Source organism: Tripterygium wilfordii, chromosome 7 (genome assembly GCF_013401445.1).
Source record: "Tripterygium wilfordii isolate XIE 37 chromosome 7, ASM1340144v1, whole genome shotgun sequence".
Classification (NCBI taxonomy): domain Eukaryota; kingdom Viridiplantae; phylum Streptophyta; class Magnoliopsida; order Celastrales; family Celastraceae; genus Tripterygium; species Tripterygium wilfordii.
The window spans coordinates 3522270-3542487 of NC_052238.1; the positions used below are offsets into that span (position 1 = coordinate 3522270).

A 20218-nucleotide genomic window follows, 5' to 3' on the forward strand; every position below is an offset into this window, starting at 1 on the left:
GTGTAGACCAATTGAACCGTTATATAACGTTCTGTTTCAGTCTTTTCGTATACGTTGCATCTTCTGATTGGTTTCTAATTAGGGTTTGAGTGTAACTCGTTGTATCTGATCTCCTACACCGCCTTCACTAACCTCGCCGGTAGGTGAAGGTCAAAATTATGCATACTTTCTGTCTGTCTGATTATCATATTACTACGGCAACCACTATCCATTCCTACCTAATCCATTAAACAAACGCGAGCGTGAAAGCTAAAAGAAAAGAAAAATATCAGAGAAAACTTGAGAAAGTGAAGGAAAACGAGAGAAAACTAGAGAGGCGAACGTATTTATTTACAAATTATTTACCTATGTAGGTAGTGAGTATGTTAGCTTTAGTTGGTACTATTTATTTATGATTTTGATATTATTGACATTGTTAATATTGTTGTTGTTTATTCCAGCAAAACCCTAAGAGCTTCGTTATCAACTCAGATCTTGCCGGATTTTCTCTGCTGGATTCAAGTCCTGGATCTGCTGAGGCAGGACTCGCCTACGTTGTGTGGTGGACTCTTCGGAGTAGGCGGTCAATATTCAATTGACAATGCTTGGCATTCTAGGTGACTTGTTTGTTTGATTGAGCGGGCAGTGGAATTTCAAATGTTTATCCGCAAATAATGTCGGCGACTTTGGCGGCTTCCTTCGAGCGGCCACGACCGGGAGCTGCTAATACGGTATGTTTTCTCTTCGTATTATTATTGATAAGAAGATAATATCGTGGATCTTTTATGTTATCTAGTTCTGGTTTTATTTGGGAAGTCCTTTAAAACTCATGAAAAACAAGGCATAAGGCTTGCATAATAGAATTCCTATTTTGGGGCTTTTATGGAATTTTAAAATTCGTTACGATTTTTCTATTTTAGCGCTTTCCTTTCTGAATGAGGTCGTATGGGCGAGAAGGGATAAGGGTAATGGACTTTTTTTTTTCCCTAATTGAATCCCTTGATGATAATTTTGATGTAATGGACGGGAAACCGGGAAAAATAAAACATAATTGGTTGGATCTTGATTGAATAATACCTGAATTAAGATTGCTGATGTGATAACGTTTCATCCTGACATTCTCGGACTAACCAAAATACCTTATTAGCTACTGCTTTTGTGTATTCGAATGCACCATTGGGTGTGTCAATTGATGGTGTGAGGTTTTTTTTTCTTTTTTCTTTTTAATTCAGTGAACCTGTGCCAATTAACTTAGGTCAATATTGGATCATAAACCAAAGACAGTTATATGAAGTTGACTTCAATTTTGGGTGCGATGTTGTCTAGTTGCATGATTGCATCTCCTACCCTCCTTATGTTGTTATTTATTTGTGTCAAACTGGGCTCCATTGGACCTGAAAGTGGGATTTATGGAGCCAAAAAATAACGTTATAAGAGCTCCTTTCCATTGCAGAACAGCAGAAGTTGAATTCCAGAAACATGCCTTCTGTTCGCCACATGTTTGAATTTCAAATAGTGCTCAAGTATTTCTGAACTTTTGATACAGTTGACTTGTATGACAACTAGCTAACATCCACTGGTGAAACAATCGACACCAAATATGGTTATTAGTTATTCTGATTCAATACTTAATCCCCAGGGAATTTATCTGTAAATTTGAAGTAAACTGAATGCCTGGTTTCCTTTTACTGTTACACTTACTGAATCACCTAGGAACTTCATTTGCATCTATATGTTTTCTGTAATTAGTTTTTCTGAACACCAGGCAGATGCTGATTGCATCTATGGTTTGGAATGATTTGACAGGTTTTCAAGAGTGGCCCCCTTTTCATATCTTCGAAAGGTTTGTAAGGGTTTTTCTTTTTTAAATCTTTTCTATCCGTTGTGCGATCTTTCAACCAATTATATCTTAGTAATTGCCATCATTGTGTACGAAAACAAGTTTTAAGCTTGGACGCATTATTTTAATTTCATATCCTTGGTGTATGTCGATCTTATGCCCAAATTAGACGACTATTATGCTTTTATTGAGTTAATTAGATGAGGCTTGCTGTTCATTTATGAGGGCAATGAAAAGTTTACACACATGCTGTAATTATTCTTCTGAAATTGCCAATCAGCTCTGCTGAACCGGGTTAGATAATATTGTGAGAGATGCTTGAGTACACTAATTTTATGCGGGATATTTTATATGATTTTATTTTAGTTTTGCTAGAGGATATGGAATTTCACCAAAAAACAAAGGGAAAAAAGGAAAAAGAAAAGAATTCCAACTGACATTAGTATACCGAATCCATTGAAGACTTGTGTGTATTTTGTCCTCAGGCAAGTTAGTATTGAATTTTTGCAGGATTAGGATGGAAGTCTTGGAAGAAGCGTTGGTTTATCCTTACACGAACTTCCTTGGTTTTCTTTAAAAATGATCCTGTTAGTGTCTCTCCTTTGTCTCAATTTATTTAAATGTTTCTTACTTGTGAGTTTTTAAATTAAATCTTTTTGGAGCTCCAGACTGTTTGAGAAACTGCTGGTAATTGCATTTTTTTTTGTGTGGGTGCATATACATACCTTTTGTAATAGGAGCATAAGGAGTCATTGCATGCAAGGGTTGGAGAGCAAAATGCTCTACCATCAATAAGAATGGCTTATTGTACTATGATCGAAAATTGGGTAATAGTTTATGGTGAATTTTAGAGAGGTGGAAAATATTTGGGCGATTAGGTTTTCTGTAAGTATTGTTATTGGAACAAACTGAAGAGATCAAAGAGTAAGAAGTTGTCTGTTTAAGGTAATGATGCAGAAAATCCTTACTTGAATAGTCATTTTTTTCCCTTTGTAATTTTAAGACTTCAGGTTATTAGGTTAATTCAAAGGTCTTTGATTAGTTTTTTTAAAGCTAAAATGAAATAGCCACAGATAACATACAATTCCAAACTCTCTTAATCTCTTGTGCGGGTGGGGCGGGGGGGGGGGGGGGGGGCAATGAATTAACAAGTGATTTATGTTCTCTCCATCATTCTTATACACGTAGCACCATGTGACATGAACAACACTTTTTTCTCCTAAGCATATCTCCTGAAAGGAAAGGTGATTAAGTAACTTTGTGTCTCCATCTTGCTCAATCAAGCTAGCTTCATTCACCTTTAATACATACGTTTTTCAATTTTATGAATAATTTAAACTTACTCATATCTTTGCTTGTTGTGCAGAGTGCACTACCACAAAAAGGTGGTGAGGTAAACCTGACTTTGGGGGGAATTGACTTGAACAATTCTGGGAGGTACGCATAGCCATGGTTTTCTTCTAGTAGAATTCCTGAATATTGTGGCTTATGGTTGCTGTTGTTTATCTTGCAGTGTTGTTGTTAGAGAGGATAAAAAATTGTTGACTGTATTGTTTCCTGATGGACGTGACGGGCGAGCATTCACACTTAAGGTGCCTCACATATTTTTAATTATTTTTTTTTATATAGCTAAACTTACTTTTCTTGTAGCCATTTATTTATTTATTTTATGGATGCTTTATTGTCTAATTCAAGGCTGAGACATCAGAGGATTTGTACGAGTGGAAATCAGCCTTGGAAAATGCCCTTGCACAAGCACCAAGTGCGGCCCTTGTTATGGGACACAATGGAATTTTTCGGAGTGACACAAGTGATGCTATTGAAGCGTCTTTCCATCAATGTTGGTCCTTCTCCATCGTAGTCTTTTATTTACTTACGCGGTGTCTTCTCATTAATCTGATGTCACCAGGTTGCTTATTTGTAAATTTGCCGATTTTGCGTATCTTACGCAGGGAGGGACAAGCGGCCGGTCAAATCTTTAGTTGTTGGCAGGCCGATTTTGCTTGCCCTTGAAGATATTGATGGAGGTCCATCATTTCTTGAGAAAGCCCTTCGATTCCTTGAGAAGTTCGGTAAGTTGTATTTTCCCTTTTATCTTAAATATTTTTATTACCTATTCCCCACTTATGTTAGTATTTTGATATCATATTTATTATTGCGTATAGTAGTGTATTCTGTGGAGAAAACTGGGTGCTGTAAGCCTGTAACCATTGAAGCCATCTCCACTGTCCCTCACATTCTCTCTAACCCTGGCTGTTTAACATTAATTATTAATTGAGTGGCTTATTTACCTATTTGGTTGATTTCACTGGGCCTATTGTCGACTTATTGGACCTTCTTTGCTTGAGAACAGCTAATATGATGAGTTCTTTGTGGGGAAAAAAAGAAGAAGAAGAAAACTAGTATGCTGAGTTGAAATGCTTTTCTGCATTATGCATGTATTAGTTTTGTCACTTAAAGGACTGGCAAAACCAAGTAGTATTTGAGTGTTTGTCCTGTTATTTTAAGATTGTTGTTTAAGTGGTGCTGGTTTAAGATAAATATAAGTATGTTTCCGAGTTTCTAACATATTTCATGAATGCCATTCATTTACGGAAAGTGCATGAAACCATTTGCAATTAGTTTGCTTCCCTTGTATTAATTTGGGTTTCACCATCCACTGCACAGTGTTTCCATATCTTTTAATTTTTACTTATCTTTTCGCCAATCCTGGGTAGTTGCATGAAGATTTTTTTTGGATCAGTTATTGAAAGATGTTTAGTCCTGTATGTAATGAGTAGACAATTTGGGATTTTGGTCGTGCAATTTTCATGTATTGTAAAATTTTTGAATGGAAAGATTCTTGTCTATATCAAGGGCATATTTGCAGTTTTTCAGGGTCATCACAGTTTTTGCTTAGGGTTGTTAGTGTTGATAGATGCAAGTTTTGTATATGCAGTTGTTATCTATTGTGTTCATGCAAATTCTTGAATCTAGGTTCATGATGGGGATTGGGCACACTATTTAATTCATTTAATTTAACATTGTGTAAATAGTGCTAGAATCATGGATGTCAGTATGAGTCATATGACGATTTTGGAAAACCATGAGATTAAGTGCAAAGGCCCGAATACTAGGAAGTTTTTTTTATTACAATCTATTTCCATCCTACAATTCCTTGTCCTTTTTGCCTTTATCAACATTTGTTCTATAACTAAAACAGGAACTAAAGTCGAAGGAATTTTACGGCAGTCTGCAGATGTGGAGGTAGTGGAACGCAGGGTTCATGAGTATGAGCAAGGTAGATTTTATTATCTGCTTTTGTAAGGTAGAAGGGAAGGAAGTCATTCATCTATATTGTGTCTGCAAGTTTTAGTTTGTAATCTGTATATATGGTGCCTTATGAATTGGGGTTCTCCGTTACTTAATTCTTATATTCTCAACTAAACTTCCAGGCAGGACTGAATTTGAATCTGACGAAGATGCTCATGTTGTTGGTGACTGTGTTAAGGTATTCCACGCCACTATCTGATGCATCTGTGACTATTAGATGAATGCCATGAGTACAATGTTAAACCTGGCCTTTTTCTTCTGTAGCATGTTCTAAGGGAGCTACCGTCATCACCTGTTCCAGCTTCTTGCTGTACTGCTTTACTAGATGCTTATAGTAAGTTCCTTTAAATCCTTCTTCTTCTTTTATATAGATGTATATATATTTATTCAATTTGCATATAATCACTGAGATTAGAGTTCATATTTGCTAGCAGGCTTTTGATATCTATTCTATTTTTTTTTTTTGGGAAAGTTCTCTCATTAATTTGTGTTGGAGGAGCTTGGGTGCATTTCATTGACGGCCATAAGTTTTCCGAAGGGGCTTAATTGGGTTTTATGTTTGCCCATTTATTTTATTGTCTTATTTTAAAGTAACAGTCAAACGTTGATATTTATTTATTTACTTTTGCTGTTGTGTTTTATAAGAAATTGATCGGAAAGAAGCACGGATTAATGCAGTGCGCTCTGCTATATTGGATACATTTCCTGAACCTAACCGTCGTTTATTACAGAGGTAATATTTCCCTGTGTTTTTTGAGTGATAGGTTTTGCATTTTTTTCCCATTTGAATCTGTAGCGGTTTCGAAATTCCTTTGTTTTGAGGAGAGTTATTTCAGAGTAGACTTGTTATTCGTCCGTGATGTATGTGAAACTCAGTGAAAGTCAATTTTAGAAAATTTTGACGGCGCTTAATCAAGCTATTTTTATGTTAAAGTTTCTTTCTGAAAATTTTCTACTAGGAATTTATTTTGCTTATTTCTTACATTCTTTGGAGTCTCAGACTCTCAAATGCCAGTTTAGCATCCAGTTTTTATTGTTATGAAAAAGTCCCACATTGGGATTGTATTACATTATATAAACAAAAAATGATCAACTGACTTGAGAGTTTGAAAGTTAAAGATGATGTTAGGGTCTTTAGAGGAGCTTTAACTATGGAGTCTATCATATTAATAGGTGCTCGACACTTGGAGAAATATGCATTTTGTACTTGTCTATCTAATGTGGGAAAAATGGAAAATGCCTAGAGTTTCTTCAGCTACCTTTTAGATTCTTTACGTTTTTTCATTAAAAGAGATTGCTGTCTATTTGGACGGGTTTTTCAACATGCTTGATTTGCAGAATTCTTAAGATGATGCATACAATCTCTTCTCACGCTAATGAGAATCGAATGACTGCATCTGCTGTGGCTACTTGCATGGCACCCTTGCTCTTACGTCCTCTGTTAGCTGGCGAATGTGAGTTGGAGGATGACTATGAGGTTAATGGTGATGATTCTGCCCAGCTTCTTGCTGCTGCTAATGCTGCTAACAATGCTCAAGCCATCGTCACAACTCTTTTGGAGGAATATGAGAATATTTTTGATGTAAGTTGCTCACAGCTTGTGTTTTCGATCTAGGAACTGGATGCTGTTTCATTTAATTTATGGCCAACCATGGGATTGTGTGATCTGATAACAGAATGGAGGAAGTTTGGCATAGCATGTAATGAAATATAAATTTTTTTTGCTCCATTATGGCATTACTAGCTGAAAGACATATCATTTTGGGAAAATATCACCGACGAGGCGACGACCTAAAACTGACTCCAAAAATGGGCCAACCTTCTCAAATGCAAATTATTCTTTTGCATCCCTAGCAACTTATATCTCTCCCTGTTGAAATGCATGAATGGCTTTTTAAGCTCTAGCATCAAGGAACTTGCCATAACCATTTATCCTTTCTATTTGCAAAGGTAGCATCTATTAACCTTAACAAATGTATAGTTAATTCCTTTCAGATGTGGTTTTTTTTAAAAAAATGTTGATGTCCTTATTATTATTTTTTACCCCCTCTATTTGTTTTATTCTCCTAGATAGAGGGAAATAGCAAAACGAAAATTGTTCCATGCACTGATCTCAAGCGCCGAGATTTTGCTTGAAAATGTTTTGCAATGGTGCCGGGTGTCTCGTGCACTAGGTTTAACTTTTGAGGGCGAACTTTGCCGTGGTGCTAAAGTTGCTTCATTGCAGACTATGTGCCACAGTTTGAGACCACAAAAACAGTTTCCCAGCAGTGCAGTGAGACTATTTACATTTCCCTTCCTCACTCTTCAGTTGTGGTGACGACATGTTCACGTACTTCAAATTTAATGTGTTAGTTATTTCTGTTAAACTTCAATGTCTGCTTATTTTTGAAGTTGAGAGTACTAATAGTCTCTTTGTACAGTTTTAGGGTTGTGGAGGCCTGCAGTTTTTTGTATGAATAGGAACTCCCACATCTCTGAAGTTTAGACAGACTTTGTGGTTTATATGAGAATAGAGACGCGGGGGTGAGGTGGGGATGGAAGGAGCTGGCATATATCATATATGTGCTAGCATGTGTGACCATTGTCGCATAACAACACTTTGGTTATTAACCTTTTGACAGGATAGTGGTCTTGGGTGATGCAGACATGAATAGGAGTGTGTACATGCTTTCATGGAAGTTGTCGTGTGCTGATTGTGACACTTGATTTTGTTAACTTGTTTATAACAGTGGCTATGGTGCCATGAGTCTTTAGTTTTTGGGTCTTATGTTTCAATGGTGAAATAGCTATCTATATGTTACATTTGATATTGAATTTCAGCATCTTTAGGGTTTTCCTATTTAAAGTTTAGAGCCGTTGCTTCGACATGGGTCACAATAATGGGGCTTAGTAATATGTTCTTGCTACAGGATGAAAATCTACAAAGATGTTCTATTTCAGCTGATTCTCGGATTGCAATCAGTGGTAGTGAAGATTCAACTGATGACGAGAATCTTGATATCAAAGATAACGACTACCATGATGCAGAAAATGAAGTTGATCAAGACACAGATGATGATCGCGGACGTGTACTCAGTGGAAAATTGAGTGAGAGCAGTGGTTATGATGGCAGCGATCTTTATGACTATAAGGTCTCTCTCTCTCCCCTCCCAAATTCCTCCTTCCTATTACATTTCCATTTGCTCACATGCTCATACAATCCTATTTTTCATGTGCCCTCCCTCCATGTGGACTTGATGATTATTACAAACTGTGTATCTTATGATTCTCAATCTGCTACTGTGTTCTATTGGAAATAATTTGATGCTGGTAATTTTGATTTTTCACGCTGGATAAAGCACCATAAATGATGTATCTTGCCATCTGTACAGATTGTTGGTTTCAGTGTGATAGAAACTCCCACCCCTTAACACAGTGTGAGATATTTATCCTCAAAAAGCCCTGATGTGGATGTGGTCATTCACTTGTTGCTTAACAGTAAATTTCGGCTCCCTAAACTAAGTCTCACCTCTATGGAATTCCTTTACCAGATGAAAGCATTCAACAAATATTGTTAATATAGGGTGAGATAAAATTATCCTCTTGGATTTTTGAAGCATCCGAAGCAAGATCGTACAATAGTAATCTAAAAGTATTTACATTAGCACCATGCTACATTTTAGCTCCTACTCCTTTAGATACCAAAGTTTGTCTCCTGCGAATCTGTTGCAAGGAAAATGTTGTTCTTGCTTTAAGATCTGATGTTGTATTTGTCTTATGAATGATGCTAAATGTGAGAGTTACAATCATTAATTCTTTTGGGTCAAACGTACATCTAGTTCACAACATATATGTCGATTTTAAATTGAGACACTGGAGGATCAATTAAATCAGTCTGGTCTGATTAATTTGAAATGATGAAATCAAGTTCCCTCTAGCATCTACTTGTTTATCAGCATTTTGTGTTGTATATGAACACTAACGCCAGTAGTAATGTAGATTTGTTTTGAACTTGGTTTCTGAGTTGGTTTGCTTCATGGCTTTTATGCGGGGTCCATTGTGGTTCACATTGATATGGAATTGCATGCTAGAATGGTTCATACTTCATACTGGTTTTTGTGTTAGGGATCTCCTGGCTGCGCTGGTTAAAACAATATTCCCTTAATTCAATATTTCATCTTGCTGCACCTTTCTCTAGGAACCTCCCTTACCATCCTAACTATCCAGCATGACTTGTCGTACCTCATATTTTCCATGCCATCATGGCTATGATTGTTGCTCTAGATAGACATGGAGATTCTGATACAAGTTTTCTGCTCACTAGTCTCTAGAATAATAATTGCACACTGTTCATGGTCATTGTAACAGTAATCCAAGTTATTTTGCATCTTTTTTTCTGTTGATGTGTTCAATTAACTTGTATGAATTTCAGGTATTTGAGGGTAATGATTCAGATGTTGGATCACCCAAAGACAATAATGTTCGAGCAGCGAGTTCAAGTTTTCCTGTTGATCCTGTACAGATGAGAGATTCTAATGTTCAACTGTTAGAGCAACAAGGTAAAATAACTAAAGGAAATGAAAGTCCAATAAATGAGACAGACATACCAATTGTTTTACCGGGTGGAGAATCTTACCGATCAATGGGGGAGATTCTAGCGTCAATGGATCCTGGGAATGCCGCATCTGTTTCTGGACTCGAGTCATCTGCAGAGAAGCCAGTGGGAAAAGTTACGGTCTCCAATCTAAATCCTAAGCGGTCAACATTCTGGGGAAGGAACAGCGTATGTCATAACTTGTTGGTGTATTTCTATTATGATGTCTCTTGATTACATGCATAACATGGCATAAAATTGGGTGCGAGATTTTTTACGTGATGAATAAGCTTTTCTAGGATCCTATTTGTTAAATATTTCCCTTAACTATTGAAAGGTTTTGAAAACTTCATTCTTCTGTGCTGTTGTCTTTTGTATACATTTGATTATTTTTGTTTTATTAATTTTTTTTTTACTTGGGTCAATGCTATTGTTCTTGGGTCATATGTGCATCTATGCTAGTGCTATTTTTGTTACTTTGTCCTTCTTGAGTTAATTGATGTCACTTTAATTATGTTTAACAGGGATGATTTACTTTATCTAGTTCTGCTGCTAATCCTACTTTTGGCTTTCATATTGTTTTTTGTTGTTTTGTGAACTAGTGCTACTCTTTTTAATATTGTGTAACTTTAAACTGGTCTGGAGGGATGGCTTTAAGCATTTCCATCACAGTGACCAGTTTATTGAATATATAGTCTTAGGTACATCCATATGGCTATATCTGATCCTATGTATGTATGTATGTGTGCATAATTTAAATTTTATCAAGAAAGAAAAGAGAGAGAAAAAGAGAGAGGAATGAAAGAAGACAATGAGTAATCACTCATTCAAGTACTGAAAGGTTAAATTTCCTTATGAATTTCAATGCATAAATGATTTGAGTTACTTCATTGGATGGTGAAGTTGCTAAACACCTGGCCTATGCTCTCAATGATGGATTATTAACATGAAAATGCCATTTTATCCGGTTTTGAACTTTCAGAGGGCTTAATCAAAGTGAACCACTCTATGGTAGGTAGGAATGGTCAAGATGGAAACCAATTATTATTGCACAACGTTATATTCATTTCATGCAATTCATTCTTTACTTAACCTATAGTGTTCTGTCCTTGATTATTGGAATACAATTGTTTGCCATCTGATAGTTTTTATTGATTTTTATACAGGCTAGGAAGACGCTCTCGGTGGAATCAGTTGATTCATCCGGAGAAGAAGAGTAAGAACCACTATCTGCTTTCTCTTTACATTGTTGATATGTGCTTTTAGATAAACCATGCCCAAATCCTATTTTTGCTCAATGGCTCTTATCACCTGCTGTCATACACAATACAAGCCCAAATTAACACATCTGTCTCAACGTTGAGTTTCTTTTGATATTGATCTGATGAATATCTATGATTTTTTTTTTCAAATTATAAAAAGGATGAATATCTGAATATTTAAGAATGTGTGATTTGGAGTTTAGAAACTCGAGATGACAAGTAGGTCATCGGTATGGTTTTATAACTTCCCAAATAATCTACTATGCTCTTCCCCCAAACTCCTTTGGATTTTTTTTATTATTTATTATTGTTCAATGGGGATGAGCATTTTTGAACCCCTGCCCTTAGGCAGAGCAATGAGGAGCTTGATCACTTGAGCTAGGGCTGCTCCTCACTTCTCTGTGGGACATCAAGGATGATCGGTTATGATTTTAAGCTTCAGGGCTAATGATATGCATGTATGCCGATTTACTAAATGGGGAAATCAACATATTCCCCTTTTCAATTAGGAGTTCAAACACAGGGAGACTCTCTTTTCCAGCTTGTCCAAATATGATTTGGTTGTCTTAGACTTTAAAACTTATCTCTGGAGGGTGGAAAGTGCATTTTGTTTATTCTTGTAAACGTAGATTGAAGAATGACTTTTGCATAACAGTCTTATTACCTGAATGTATAGATATTGTTCTTTTCCATTCATTCTGTTTCTTCAATGGGTGGGGTAAGTTACACGCGTATATTCCTATTTGGAATCAGAACGCCTTTTTCAACTCCGTTAATTAATGCTATTCTCCTTCACATGTCAGCAGGCATCTTAGTTATCATGTTATGCGGGAACCATTGTAAACCTAGTTCCAGTGCCCTACCTCCCTCCTTCCCTCCCTCCCTCCCTCCCTCCCTCCCTCCAAAGAAGTCCTGGTTACGGACTCTACTTCTGTATCCACAAATATTATCTAGTTCAAAAGGTTCAAACTTCAAAGAGGTCCTGGTTACGGACTCAACTTCTGTATCCAATAAATATTATCTAGTTCAAAAGGTTTTTCTTCTATTTAATATGCTTGATGCTAGTAAAGCAAACAGTTCTAATTTGGTGTGTTGATTTTAGGCTAGCTATCCAGAGGCTTGAAATCACAAAGAATGACTTGAGGAATAGGATCGCAAAGGAGGTAACCTGTTTTGTATCAACTTTTTCTTTAAGGGTATAGTATATTGATGTTGTTACTGACTGGACTGGCCATTATCTATTATAGGCTCGGGGAAATGCAATTTTGCAAGCCAGCTTGGAGAGGAGAAAGCAAGCCTTGCACGAGCGTCGATTGGCACTTGAACAAGATGTAAGTTCTTCTCTCTATCTACAGGTACTATCATTTTCTTTTTAGGATTTACTTTTTCTCATAGGCAAGCATGTGGGGTGCAATGTATAGGTCACAAGTTCAATTGTTGAGTTCAATTGTTGGAAACAGTCTCTCCACATTTATGTGGGGGTAAGGTCTGTGTATATCCTACCTATCATTGACCTCGCTCACTGTGGAAGCCTTGTGCTTGGGAGTTGTTTACCCTACCATATTTCTCTTTCCATTCTTGGTGTAATTTTTGGCATTAAGTGTTAAATAAAGATGCATTTAAATGCCAATAAAGCTGGATGTCAAATGGTTTAACTGACAAGTTAATTATTGTAGATTGGATTTCAGGTTTTGAATTTTTTTTATGTTCTAGACTTAATTCGTTGGATTATATCTTTCTTTTAATTATCGTAATTAGCAAATGACTTTGGCCTTGAACTATTTTTAAGTACTTCAGTGAATTCCTCACGTCAACACTCTTGTAGTGTTGAAAATTGAAGCATGGGACATGGTAGAACTAAGTGCCATCTATTCAAGCTGGCTCTCAGTGCTGCTTCTTAATTTTTGATTCAGTGCGTATTATTGTGTTTAATTTTATGTGAGAAATTCATATTGAGCTTCGTTTAATATGAGTATCTTCCCCAGGGAGAGGGAGAGGGTTATACAATAAATACCCAAACACTTTTAAAAGTGGCTGCCTACCTGTCATCTGAAAATTAAGTGGTTTTGTAGGCTTTTTACTCGCTTAACTTGTATCTGCTAACTTGTAAATTGGCTTTACAGGTATCGAGACTGCAAGAGCAGCTGCAAGCTGAAAGAGATCTCAGAGCAGCATTAGAAGTTGGGTTAAGCATGTCTTCTGGACAATTTTCCAGTTCACGCAGCATGGATTCTAAAGTCGGTAACATTTTAAAGGAGCTTTACTTTTCTTTTGCCCCCATTTGATTATTAAGTGCATACTCTTACAACTTAAATTGATGTGAAGACAAGGGCTGAGCTTGAAGAGATTGCTCTTGCTGAAGCAGATGTTGCCAGGTTGAAGCAGAAAGTTGCTGAGCTCCACCAGCAACTTAATCAGCAAAGACAGCATCACTATGGTTCCCCCTCTGATTCATCTGATCGATACCAACATGTTCAAAATCATACTTCTCAACAGTGAGTGTTGAACAAATTGTAATCTTTTTGATTACTTAGCTTCTAGCGTCAAGTTGAAGCTTAGGAGAATGATCCTTGAGTTTGCAAAGAGTAGTCGAAGGACGTTGATTAAAATTCAATCTGCCACTTCTTCTAACTTGAAAATCGCACTTCCATCTAGCAAATAAGTAACCTATCCCCATTCTTTAAAATTTGATTTCAAATGGTACCTTGTTAATTAAGGGTGCATTCCTTGGACCTTTTCCCATTTAACAGCATTTACTTTCAAATGGTTTCCTTGTTAAATAATGTTACATTTCTTTCCCATGATGGTTTTTCATCAGCTTCTTGATTTGAAATTCGATTAACAGCTTCTTGATTAAATATAACTTTCATGCATCATGGCCCTTATATACCTTTTAAAGCTCTGCTGATTCATGTTTCACTCATGAGTTCAGAAATGGTTCCTGACGGTGAACCAAGAAAATTGTTATTTGGGTAGGGAAATTTTGAATTCCATTGCTTACAAAATATTATATGTATTGAAGGACCAAACAATAAAAATTGCTTACAAAATGTAATTGCAATCATTGGTGCTATAGTTATGAGCAAAGATGAAGGTGATTTTTTTGGTCATACTCCATAAAATTGCTTTATCAAATCCTAACTGTGTCCTTTAACTGTGTCCACATTTGCAGGAGGTTTCTTCAGCAAGATTTTGATGCGACCCTTGCTTTTGTTAATCATGAAAGAAAACAAAGAACAGAGGTAGGCTTTTACAATAACCCGAGCATATGTTGGTTATATTGTTTAACGGAATGCACTTTTAATTTTTTGGAGGAGAGACCACTCATTCATCCCATTCCCTTGCCAAGTCGCCTCTTGTGCTTCCTGGTTCTTGATGGCATTCACCATTGCAGTAGTTGCTATAATAAATTAAAAACCTTTTGAACTAGCTGTGATCCAAGTTCTTGGCACGGTGGGAATGCTAATGCAAATCAAATTATCTTCTTTGCTATAATTGATGCTTTGTCTTGTTGATTATTTGGCACCCGTTCTCTAATCATCATCAAAGCTTTTGTCCCAATCAACTTGGTGGCTTTTATAGAATCCTTTCGACATTCAGAAGGAAAAGGCAATTGACTCTTCCCAAACTTTAGGTTTTTGTGTTATACATCAGCATGCAACAAATGCTATCTGAGGCCTCGTAGTGAATATTGCACATTATTACATTAAGCAATTACAGTATCTAGAATTTTCTCTTGGCCATCCCGATGCTGTGAATTGGGAAATTTGTTGTATATCACTTGATATGGTTAATGAATTTTAATACGGAGGCTTTCCATTATCATATGAAAACATCTCCAGGGTCTCTACCCACCCAAAAGACAAAAAAAAGTTATGCAATTAATATGTTGCAGGAGAGTTTGTCGGGAACAGACTGGAGGAATTTCAGAGGACAAGGACTGGCAACCGGTGGCAGTAACAGGCAATCTTCTCGGAAGCAATTTACCGATTCAACGAATGTGGCTGACCCTAAATTTTCCGAGACATCCACAAATATGTCAGTAGATGAGCTTTATGGTGTTGATTCTGCCTCTGTTCCCTCCACTTCAAGAGCAGTAGAGGTAGGAATTGGTTTTTATCTCTAGTATTGATTGGTTGAGTTGTTGAAAGATGATCAATGGGTTTTTATATGTTCCCAGTATGTTGACATTGTGACATTGGGCACAGGTGTTGGATTACCCACGACATCCATCGGTGGCATCTTCTGCTTTGGTAGAATTAACAACTCGTCTAGATTTCTTCAAAGAAAGGCGTTCCCAGCTCATGGAACAGCTCCACAACCTTGATTTAAACTATGGCACTGCGTCTCAGGATTTCATCTACAGGCCGTCATCCCCTCCATGGAACTGACAGAAGATGATTATACTCATCCAATGAGTTGGAAGGAAGGATTTGTTTATTTTTGTTGTATATTCTTGAACGTTGCATATAGCCTGAATCCCTTGTAGAGTTGCTCGCCTTTTGATGTTATTTTAATTAAATTGAACTCAGCTATTCTGTTGATAATGTGATTTGCTTTTGGTGATGAAAGTCTCTTCTAGCTGAACTTGGCTCTGAAACCTTGCTTATTTCTTCACCTAGACATGGTAAACAGAGAACAGGTGGATTAATCTTGTGTCAATGGTCGGTGGGGTGTGTATTGAATGAATGTAATGGTTGGTCATCTTTCTTGAGGGAGTCTGTATTGTATATACTGAGTATTTTTTTGTTTCTGATAAAATGTATATGCCTTTTTTTTAAAAAAATGATGTGGGGGGATTTGAACCATTTTACCTTTCGAACTAGTGGTTCGGGTGTGATAAAATATATATGCTTATTCAGCAGCATGTATAATGTTCACAGGAAGTGTTCTTTCTGTATTCAATGTTCATGGGAATGAAATAATTAATAGACGTAAATTAGATTTTTAACTATGTATAAAAAATAAAAAATATTTCACGCTTCCTTTGTCTGTTTTCTGTTTTTTTTTTTATTAAAATACTTTTTTTTAAAAAATTTCTATTGTTAATTGATTTCCTGTTTAACAAGAGAAATCTTCCAACTCATGAAGTCGTGACTTTTAACGGCAAAACTTAACTATCGTGTGACATGTGTGCATTCTGCCCTCGATAAAAAGTTGGATTTCCGCCGGCGCCTCCCGCAGCATGTAGTCGTAGAGATACACGGGTGGAATTCCTCCGCGCGCACACATCCAGCATTTATTTTCTGTTCTTTAGAGACAAATTCTCGTCGATCAGATTTCTTTTGTGAAAAGCAGTTGGTGCATCTTCTCTTTCGTATTCGTCAACAACTTCTGGAAATTCCGTGAGTTACTGCATCTTTTGTTCCCTTTACATGTTTGCTATTTCTGTCTATGGCTGATCGTCGACGTTTGTCCGTTAATCGGAGAAACTGACAAATTCGTGCATGTAGTTTAGTGCAATTTAGAGCCGTCACGAAGCTCGAGCTCTCTGATATTTGGGTTCCTTGAATCGAGCGATTGGAACTCATTGTTCGGTCCTTTTTCGCAATTTTTTTTTGTTTCAGCGGCAAATAACCACTGATTTCTCTGTCACCTGGACTTGGGTTTTCAGTTCTGATGCTGGCTGGCTTTGAAATTCGCACGGTGCTTTTGATGACAATGTCTTCCTGTTTAGTTCTTTAATTAATTTCTCTCATATTCATCACATTCTTTTATTTTTATTTTTTTTCTTATTCACACGGTGGTCTTTCTTTTTCTTTTTCCTAGATTGTAGTTTAAGATCCACTTTCTCTCATGCTGCTGACTTAATATTGCAGGTTGCTAAAAAGTTTGTGATGCTATGGTGGGTTATTTGTGTGGCAGGGTGAACTCTTGAATTCCTCAACTATGAATTTTGGGTTTGTGAACAATCTCTCATTGTTTCATAAGCATTCAAAAAGAGATTTGCAGACAATCCCTGAATCTAAAATTATTATCCTAGAACAATCAAAGCCAAACACTGCCTTTAATATCAAGATATGGGTTTGGTCCCTACTTTCAGTTGTTCCTTGGGCTATGAATACTGGAGAAAAAATTCAGGGACCTTCCACCATAAATAGAAGGTTAAAAAAGCATGCACGGCCACGCAGGGTTATTGAGAGTAATGCTGGGATTACCCGTTTACCCTTTAGACCCTATGTGCCGAAGGTTCCATGGCATACAGGTCCAAGAGCCTTCCTATCTCAGCTGTTTCCACGATATGGCCATTACTGTGGTCCTAATTGGTCCAGTGGGAAAGATGGTGGGTCTCTTCTTTGGGACAAGCGACCTGTTGACTGGTTGGATTTTTGCTGCTATTGCCATGATGTTGGTTATGACACTCATGATCAGGCCAAGCTGCTGGAAGCTGACTTTGCATTTCTAGAGTGCTTGGAGAGACAACATGGTAGTGTAAAGGGAGATCCTCACATTGCTCAACTTTACAAGACCATGTGCATAACAGGTACATTGTCACATAATAATGAGAAGTAGTTAGTAAATAAAGAAGATAAATGTCAATGGTTTGTCTTTTGTAATGATGAAGATGATAAGCTTTCTATTTGGTGTTTTCATGTTTTGTAGGTCTTAACAATTTTCTAATACCATACCGAAGCACTTTGGTCAGGTTACAGGCTGGGCAACCTTTGCCCAATTTCAGCTGGCTAAGCTATGTGAAATGGAAATATTGGAAATTGCAGAAAGCTTGAAAATACACCAGGGATCATTAATGAGCTGCCATGTTTCGTCCCATGCGGAAAATTGCTGAAACTCGTCCTAAACCAGTATTATTTGTTAATTTCTCTTGATTGAATTGCCTGGAGCTTGCTCTCTGTGTAGAAGCTATTCTGGTGTCTTTGGAAAATGTGAGATATCTGAGACTTATTGGCCTTCTTTGTAGTATGCATATATTGTAAATACCTAGGTTAGAGTACTGAATATTAGCATTAGGCACGTTTGTCCGTACTTGAGTGATGTAGATATAATAGAAAGATTAATCTCTATTTCTCTTTGGCTCTTTGTGCCGATTAAATTTGATTCAGGTTTGACCTGGACTTAATGTGCTGCATTCATTATTCTCGAGTGTGTTGTTTTAATCAAGAAAGTTGGTGATTGATGTTGTGCTATTCGGGAGATATCCCATTAGTTGAAGGCTTGTTGACCTATACTTTTCTTTTGGGAGATATGTAATTAGCAGGGTCTTCGTTTTGGTTTTTTGTCTCAGCTTCAGGTTATTTTATTTGGAACTACAAAAGCTTTTCTTTACTCTCTATTGTCACTATAACTTCTATGGTGTGTGTAATGTAAGTTGGGTATCATCAGGGTTGTAGGTGAAAACATAGCTTCAAAATTGCTCGACCTGAGGCTGGCTTGGCATGGATGACACAATAAGATAGCGTTCAGAGTATCCTGCATTCATTTGCTGATAATCTGATTGGAAAGAAATAACAGTATTTCTCTGGAAAAGAAGCAGATGCACACTCCTCCATTGGTCCTCCACTAAGTATTGATTTCTAGGTATTGTGGCAATCTTGCATATAACTTAAGGTAAATTCTGGATGTGATATTTTTTTCCCTGATCCCTGTTGTATGCTATTTTATATCTCCCTGTTTCTTTTTCTTTGGGATGCCTTTGTTTGCGTTCATTCTTGGTCTCACTTGTTGATCTTGCTGAAACTCCTCATTCTATGCTAGTTGATTTCAATTGGAGCGGTTGAAATAACCCCTTTTAAAAGGCATAATGATCTTGGTTTTTCATGTCGCAGGATGCCGCAGGAAAACATGGAAGTCATGCTACGATTCAGTTTTTGTTTGATTTAACTGTTCTAATTCCTCCGCCCTGACTAATAACAACACCATTACACTGACCCGGATTAGGTTATGACGCGCAGTCTTATTTGTTCTTTGCTGTTACTTGCTGCATGTCCAGTCCCTGAATGCCCGTTGTAGGCTCTGTATACGAATATGATTCTGCTACTAATGAACCGGACCTTTTTCCCTTATCATTCTTCTTGTTAATTTGCTTACAGGTTCTTGCATGCTTGCTATTGGATCCCTTTTTGAAGTCTGCCTCTGCCTTTGCTGTTAACTAGTGTGGGTGTTTCCTATGGCCTGCTTAGCTCCTTGACATGCCCCAGTTCTCTAACTCTGCACTTGCAAGCTGCAGCTGCCATTTTTTTCTTATATGTTTTTTTGGTTTCCCTTTCATATAGCTAGGCAATTGAGGAGATGTTGGATTGAATGATCCCCCCTGTCCTTTTGTTTCAGGGCAGATTGACATAGTACATATTTTGCTTCTTTAAATATTCTGTTCTACGCCATGAACCACCAGTCTATGATGATTCAATTAGCCTGACTGAAATAACTGTTATTTGTTAAAAGTTAGAACAAAATTTGCAATGTGTATTAGGTTCTCTTACACTGAACAAAGGTTTGAGAATTGTTAAGAGAACCTTCATTCTTAATTATTTTAATCTTCTTTAAAAGTTCAATAACCCATTTAGTTCCCCAAACTAATTAATGATCAAGCCTGCAATGCCACTGCAGGGACGAAGCCAGAAAATTTTTGTAGCAGGGTCAAAAGAAAATTAAACTTAATAATTCTTCAACAATCAATAAGTATCAAAACCAATTAACCAAACTAATCAAAATTCAAACATATACGGAGATCAAACTAAGATTACCTTTTGTTACAAGCCTACAAGTAGTAAGCTCCATGCCTCCACCTATGCCTTAGGTACTTAGCCCTGCATTTGAGGAGATCAAACTAGGATTAAAATAGATATGTAACCTATCTAGTCAATCATAATTGAAATAAAAATTGAAAAAAAGTATACCTGGCTACAGTTACACTCGACGTGGTCTCATTGTCTGAAACCGTTGAATGATAGTTTCATTATCAATAGAGTGATTCCTACTTTACAAGGCTAGTTGGCACATGCGACTCACTCATCACTTGTGTAGACTGTGTAGTTGTGTTCTCGTCTTCTCAATTCGCCTTGGTGAGTGGTGTTCTTGTCTGCACGTCTATGGAGTCTTGACTGGGTTTTTTCCAACTTTACTTTTGCTTCTCCGTGTTAGATATTGTAGATGTATATGATAACTTCAATTAGGTTCGTAGTTAAACATTTTAGTTGGACTTATGACTTCTACTTGACCTAATTAAGGCCCATATTTTTAAACACACGAATTCATAACTTATTCAACTTATTCACTTGAGCTTTTATTGAA

General features: G+C 36.9%; 2 protein-coding genes across 13 annotated transcripts; both read left to right on the forward strand.

The window, feature by feature from the left end:
* Positions 1-15683, forward strand: LOC120002780 (rho GTPase-activating protein 7-like). Of its 4 annotated transcripts, none has more exons than XM_038851595.1 (23): positions 1-149; positions 441-710; positions 1786-1822; positions 2330-2406; positions 3186-3256; positions 3333-3411; positions 3515-3659; positions 3772-3891; positions 5022-5099; positions 5254-5309; positions 5396-5465; positions 5777-5864; positions 6470-6713; positions 8044-8265; positions 9546-9896; positions 10874-10923; positions 12072-12132; positions 12217-12300; positions 13093-13206; positions 13295-13464; positions 14142-14211; positions 14865-15071; positions 15178-15683. In XM_038851595.1, exons 2-23 carry the CDS (start codon positions 654-656, stop codon positions 15358-15360), a joined length of 2634 nt encoding a protein of 877 aa, XP_038707523.1. In that variant the 5' UTR covers positions 1-149; positions 441-653; the 3' UTR covers positions 15361-15683. The 4 variants fall into 4 exon arrangements, with proteins under 4 accessions (XP_038707523.1, XP_038707521.1, XP_038707522.1 ...); XM_038851593.1 differs by lacking the exon at positions 1-149 and adding an exon at positions 198-349; XM_038851594.1 differs by lacking the exon at positions 1-149 and adding an exon at positions 235-353.
* A 472-nt stretch (positions 15684-16155) lies between these two features.
* Positions 16156-19310, forward strand: LOC120001541. 9 transcript variants are annotated; one of them, XR_005468905.1, is made up of 6 exons: positions 16156-16314; positions 16789-17453; positions 17573-17853; positions 18311-18535; positions 18754-18865; positions 19018-19310. XR_005468905.1 is itself a non-coding variant. In XM_038849923.1 (3 exons), the coding sequence occupies exons 2-3, from the start codon at positions 16859-16861 to the stop codon at positions 17695-17697; spliced, it is 720 nt and encodes a 239-aa protein (XP_038705851.1). In that variant the 5' UTR covers positions 16156-16314; positions 16789-16858; the 3' UTR covers positions 17698-17996. The 9 variants fall into 9 exon arrangements, 1 of the variants encoding a protein (XP_038705851.1); XR_005468903.1 differs by having other exon boundaries at positions 18311-18933; XR_005468904.1 differs by having other exon boundaries at positions 18311-18865.
* Positions 19311-20218: the final 908 nt, after the last annotated feature.

Excerpts from the sequence above, each read along its gene's own strand:
- LOC120002780 (XM_038851595.1), top strand. The coding sequence starts at position 654 with ATGTCGGCGACTTTGGCGGCTTCCTTCGAGCGGCCACGACCGGGAGCT. Across the intron at positions 8,266-9,545 it reads GCGATCTTTATGACTATAAG|GTATTTGAGGGTAATGATTC; the intron begins GTCTCTCTCTCT and ends TATGAATTTCAG. Across the intron at positions 12,133-12,216 it reads GGAATAGGATCGCAAAGGAG|GCTCGGGGAAATGCAATTTT; the intron begins GTAACCTGTTTT and ends TATCTATTATAG.
- LOC120001541 (XM_038849923.1), top strand. The coding sequence starts at position 16,859 with ATGAATTTTGGGTTTGTGAACAATCTCTCATTGTTTCATAAGCATTCA. Across the intron at positions 17,454-17,572 it reads CAAGACCATGTGCATAACAG|GTCTTAACAATTTTCTAATA; the intron begins GTACATTGTCAC and ends CATGTTTTGTAG.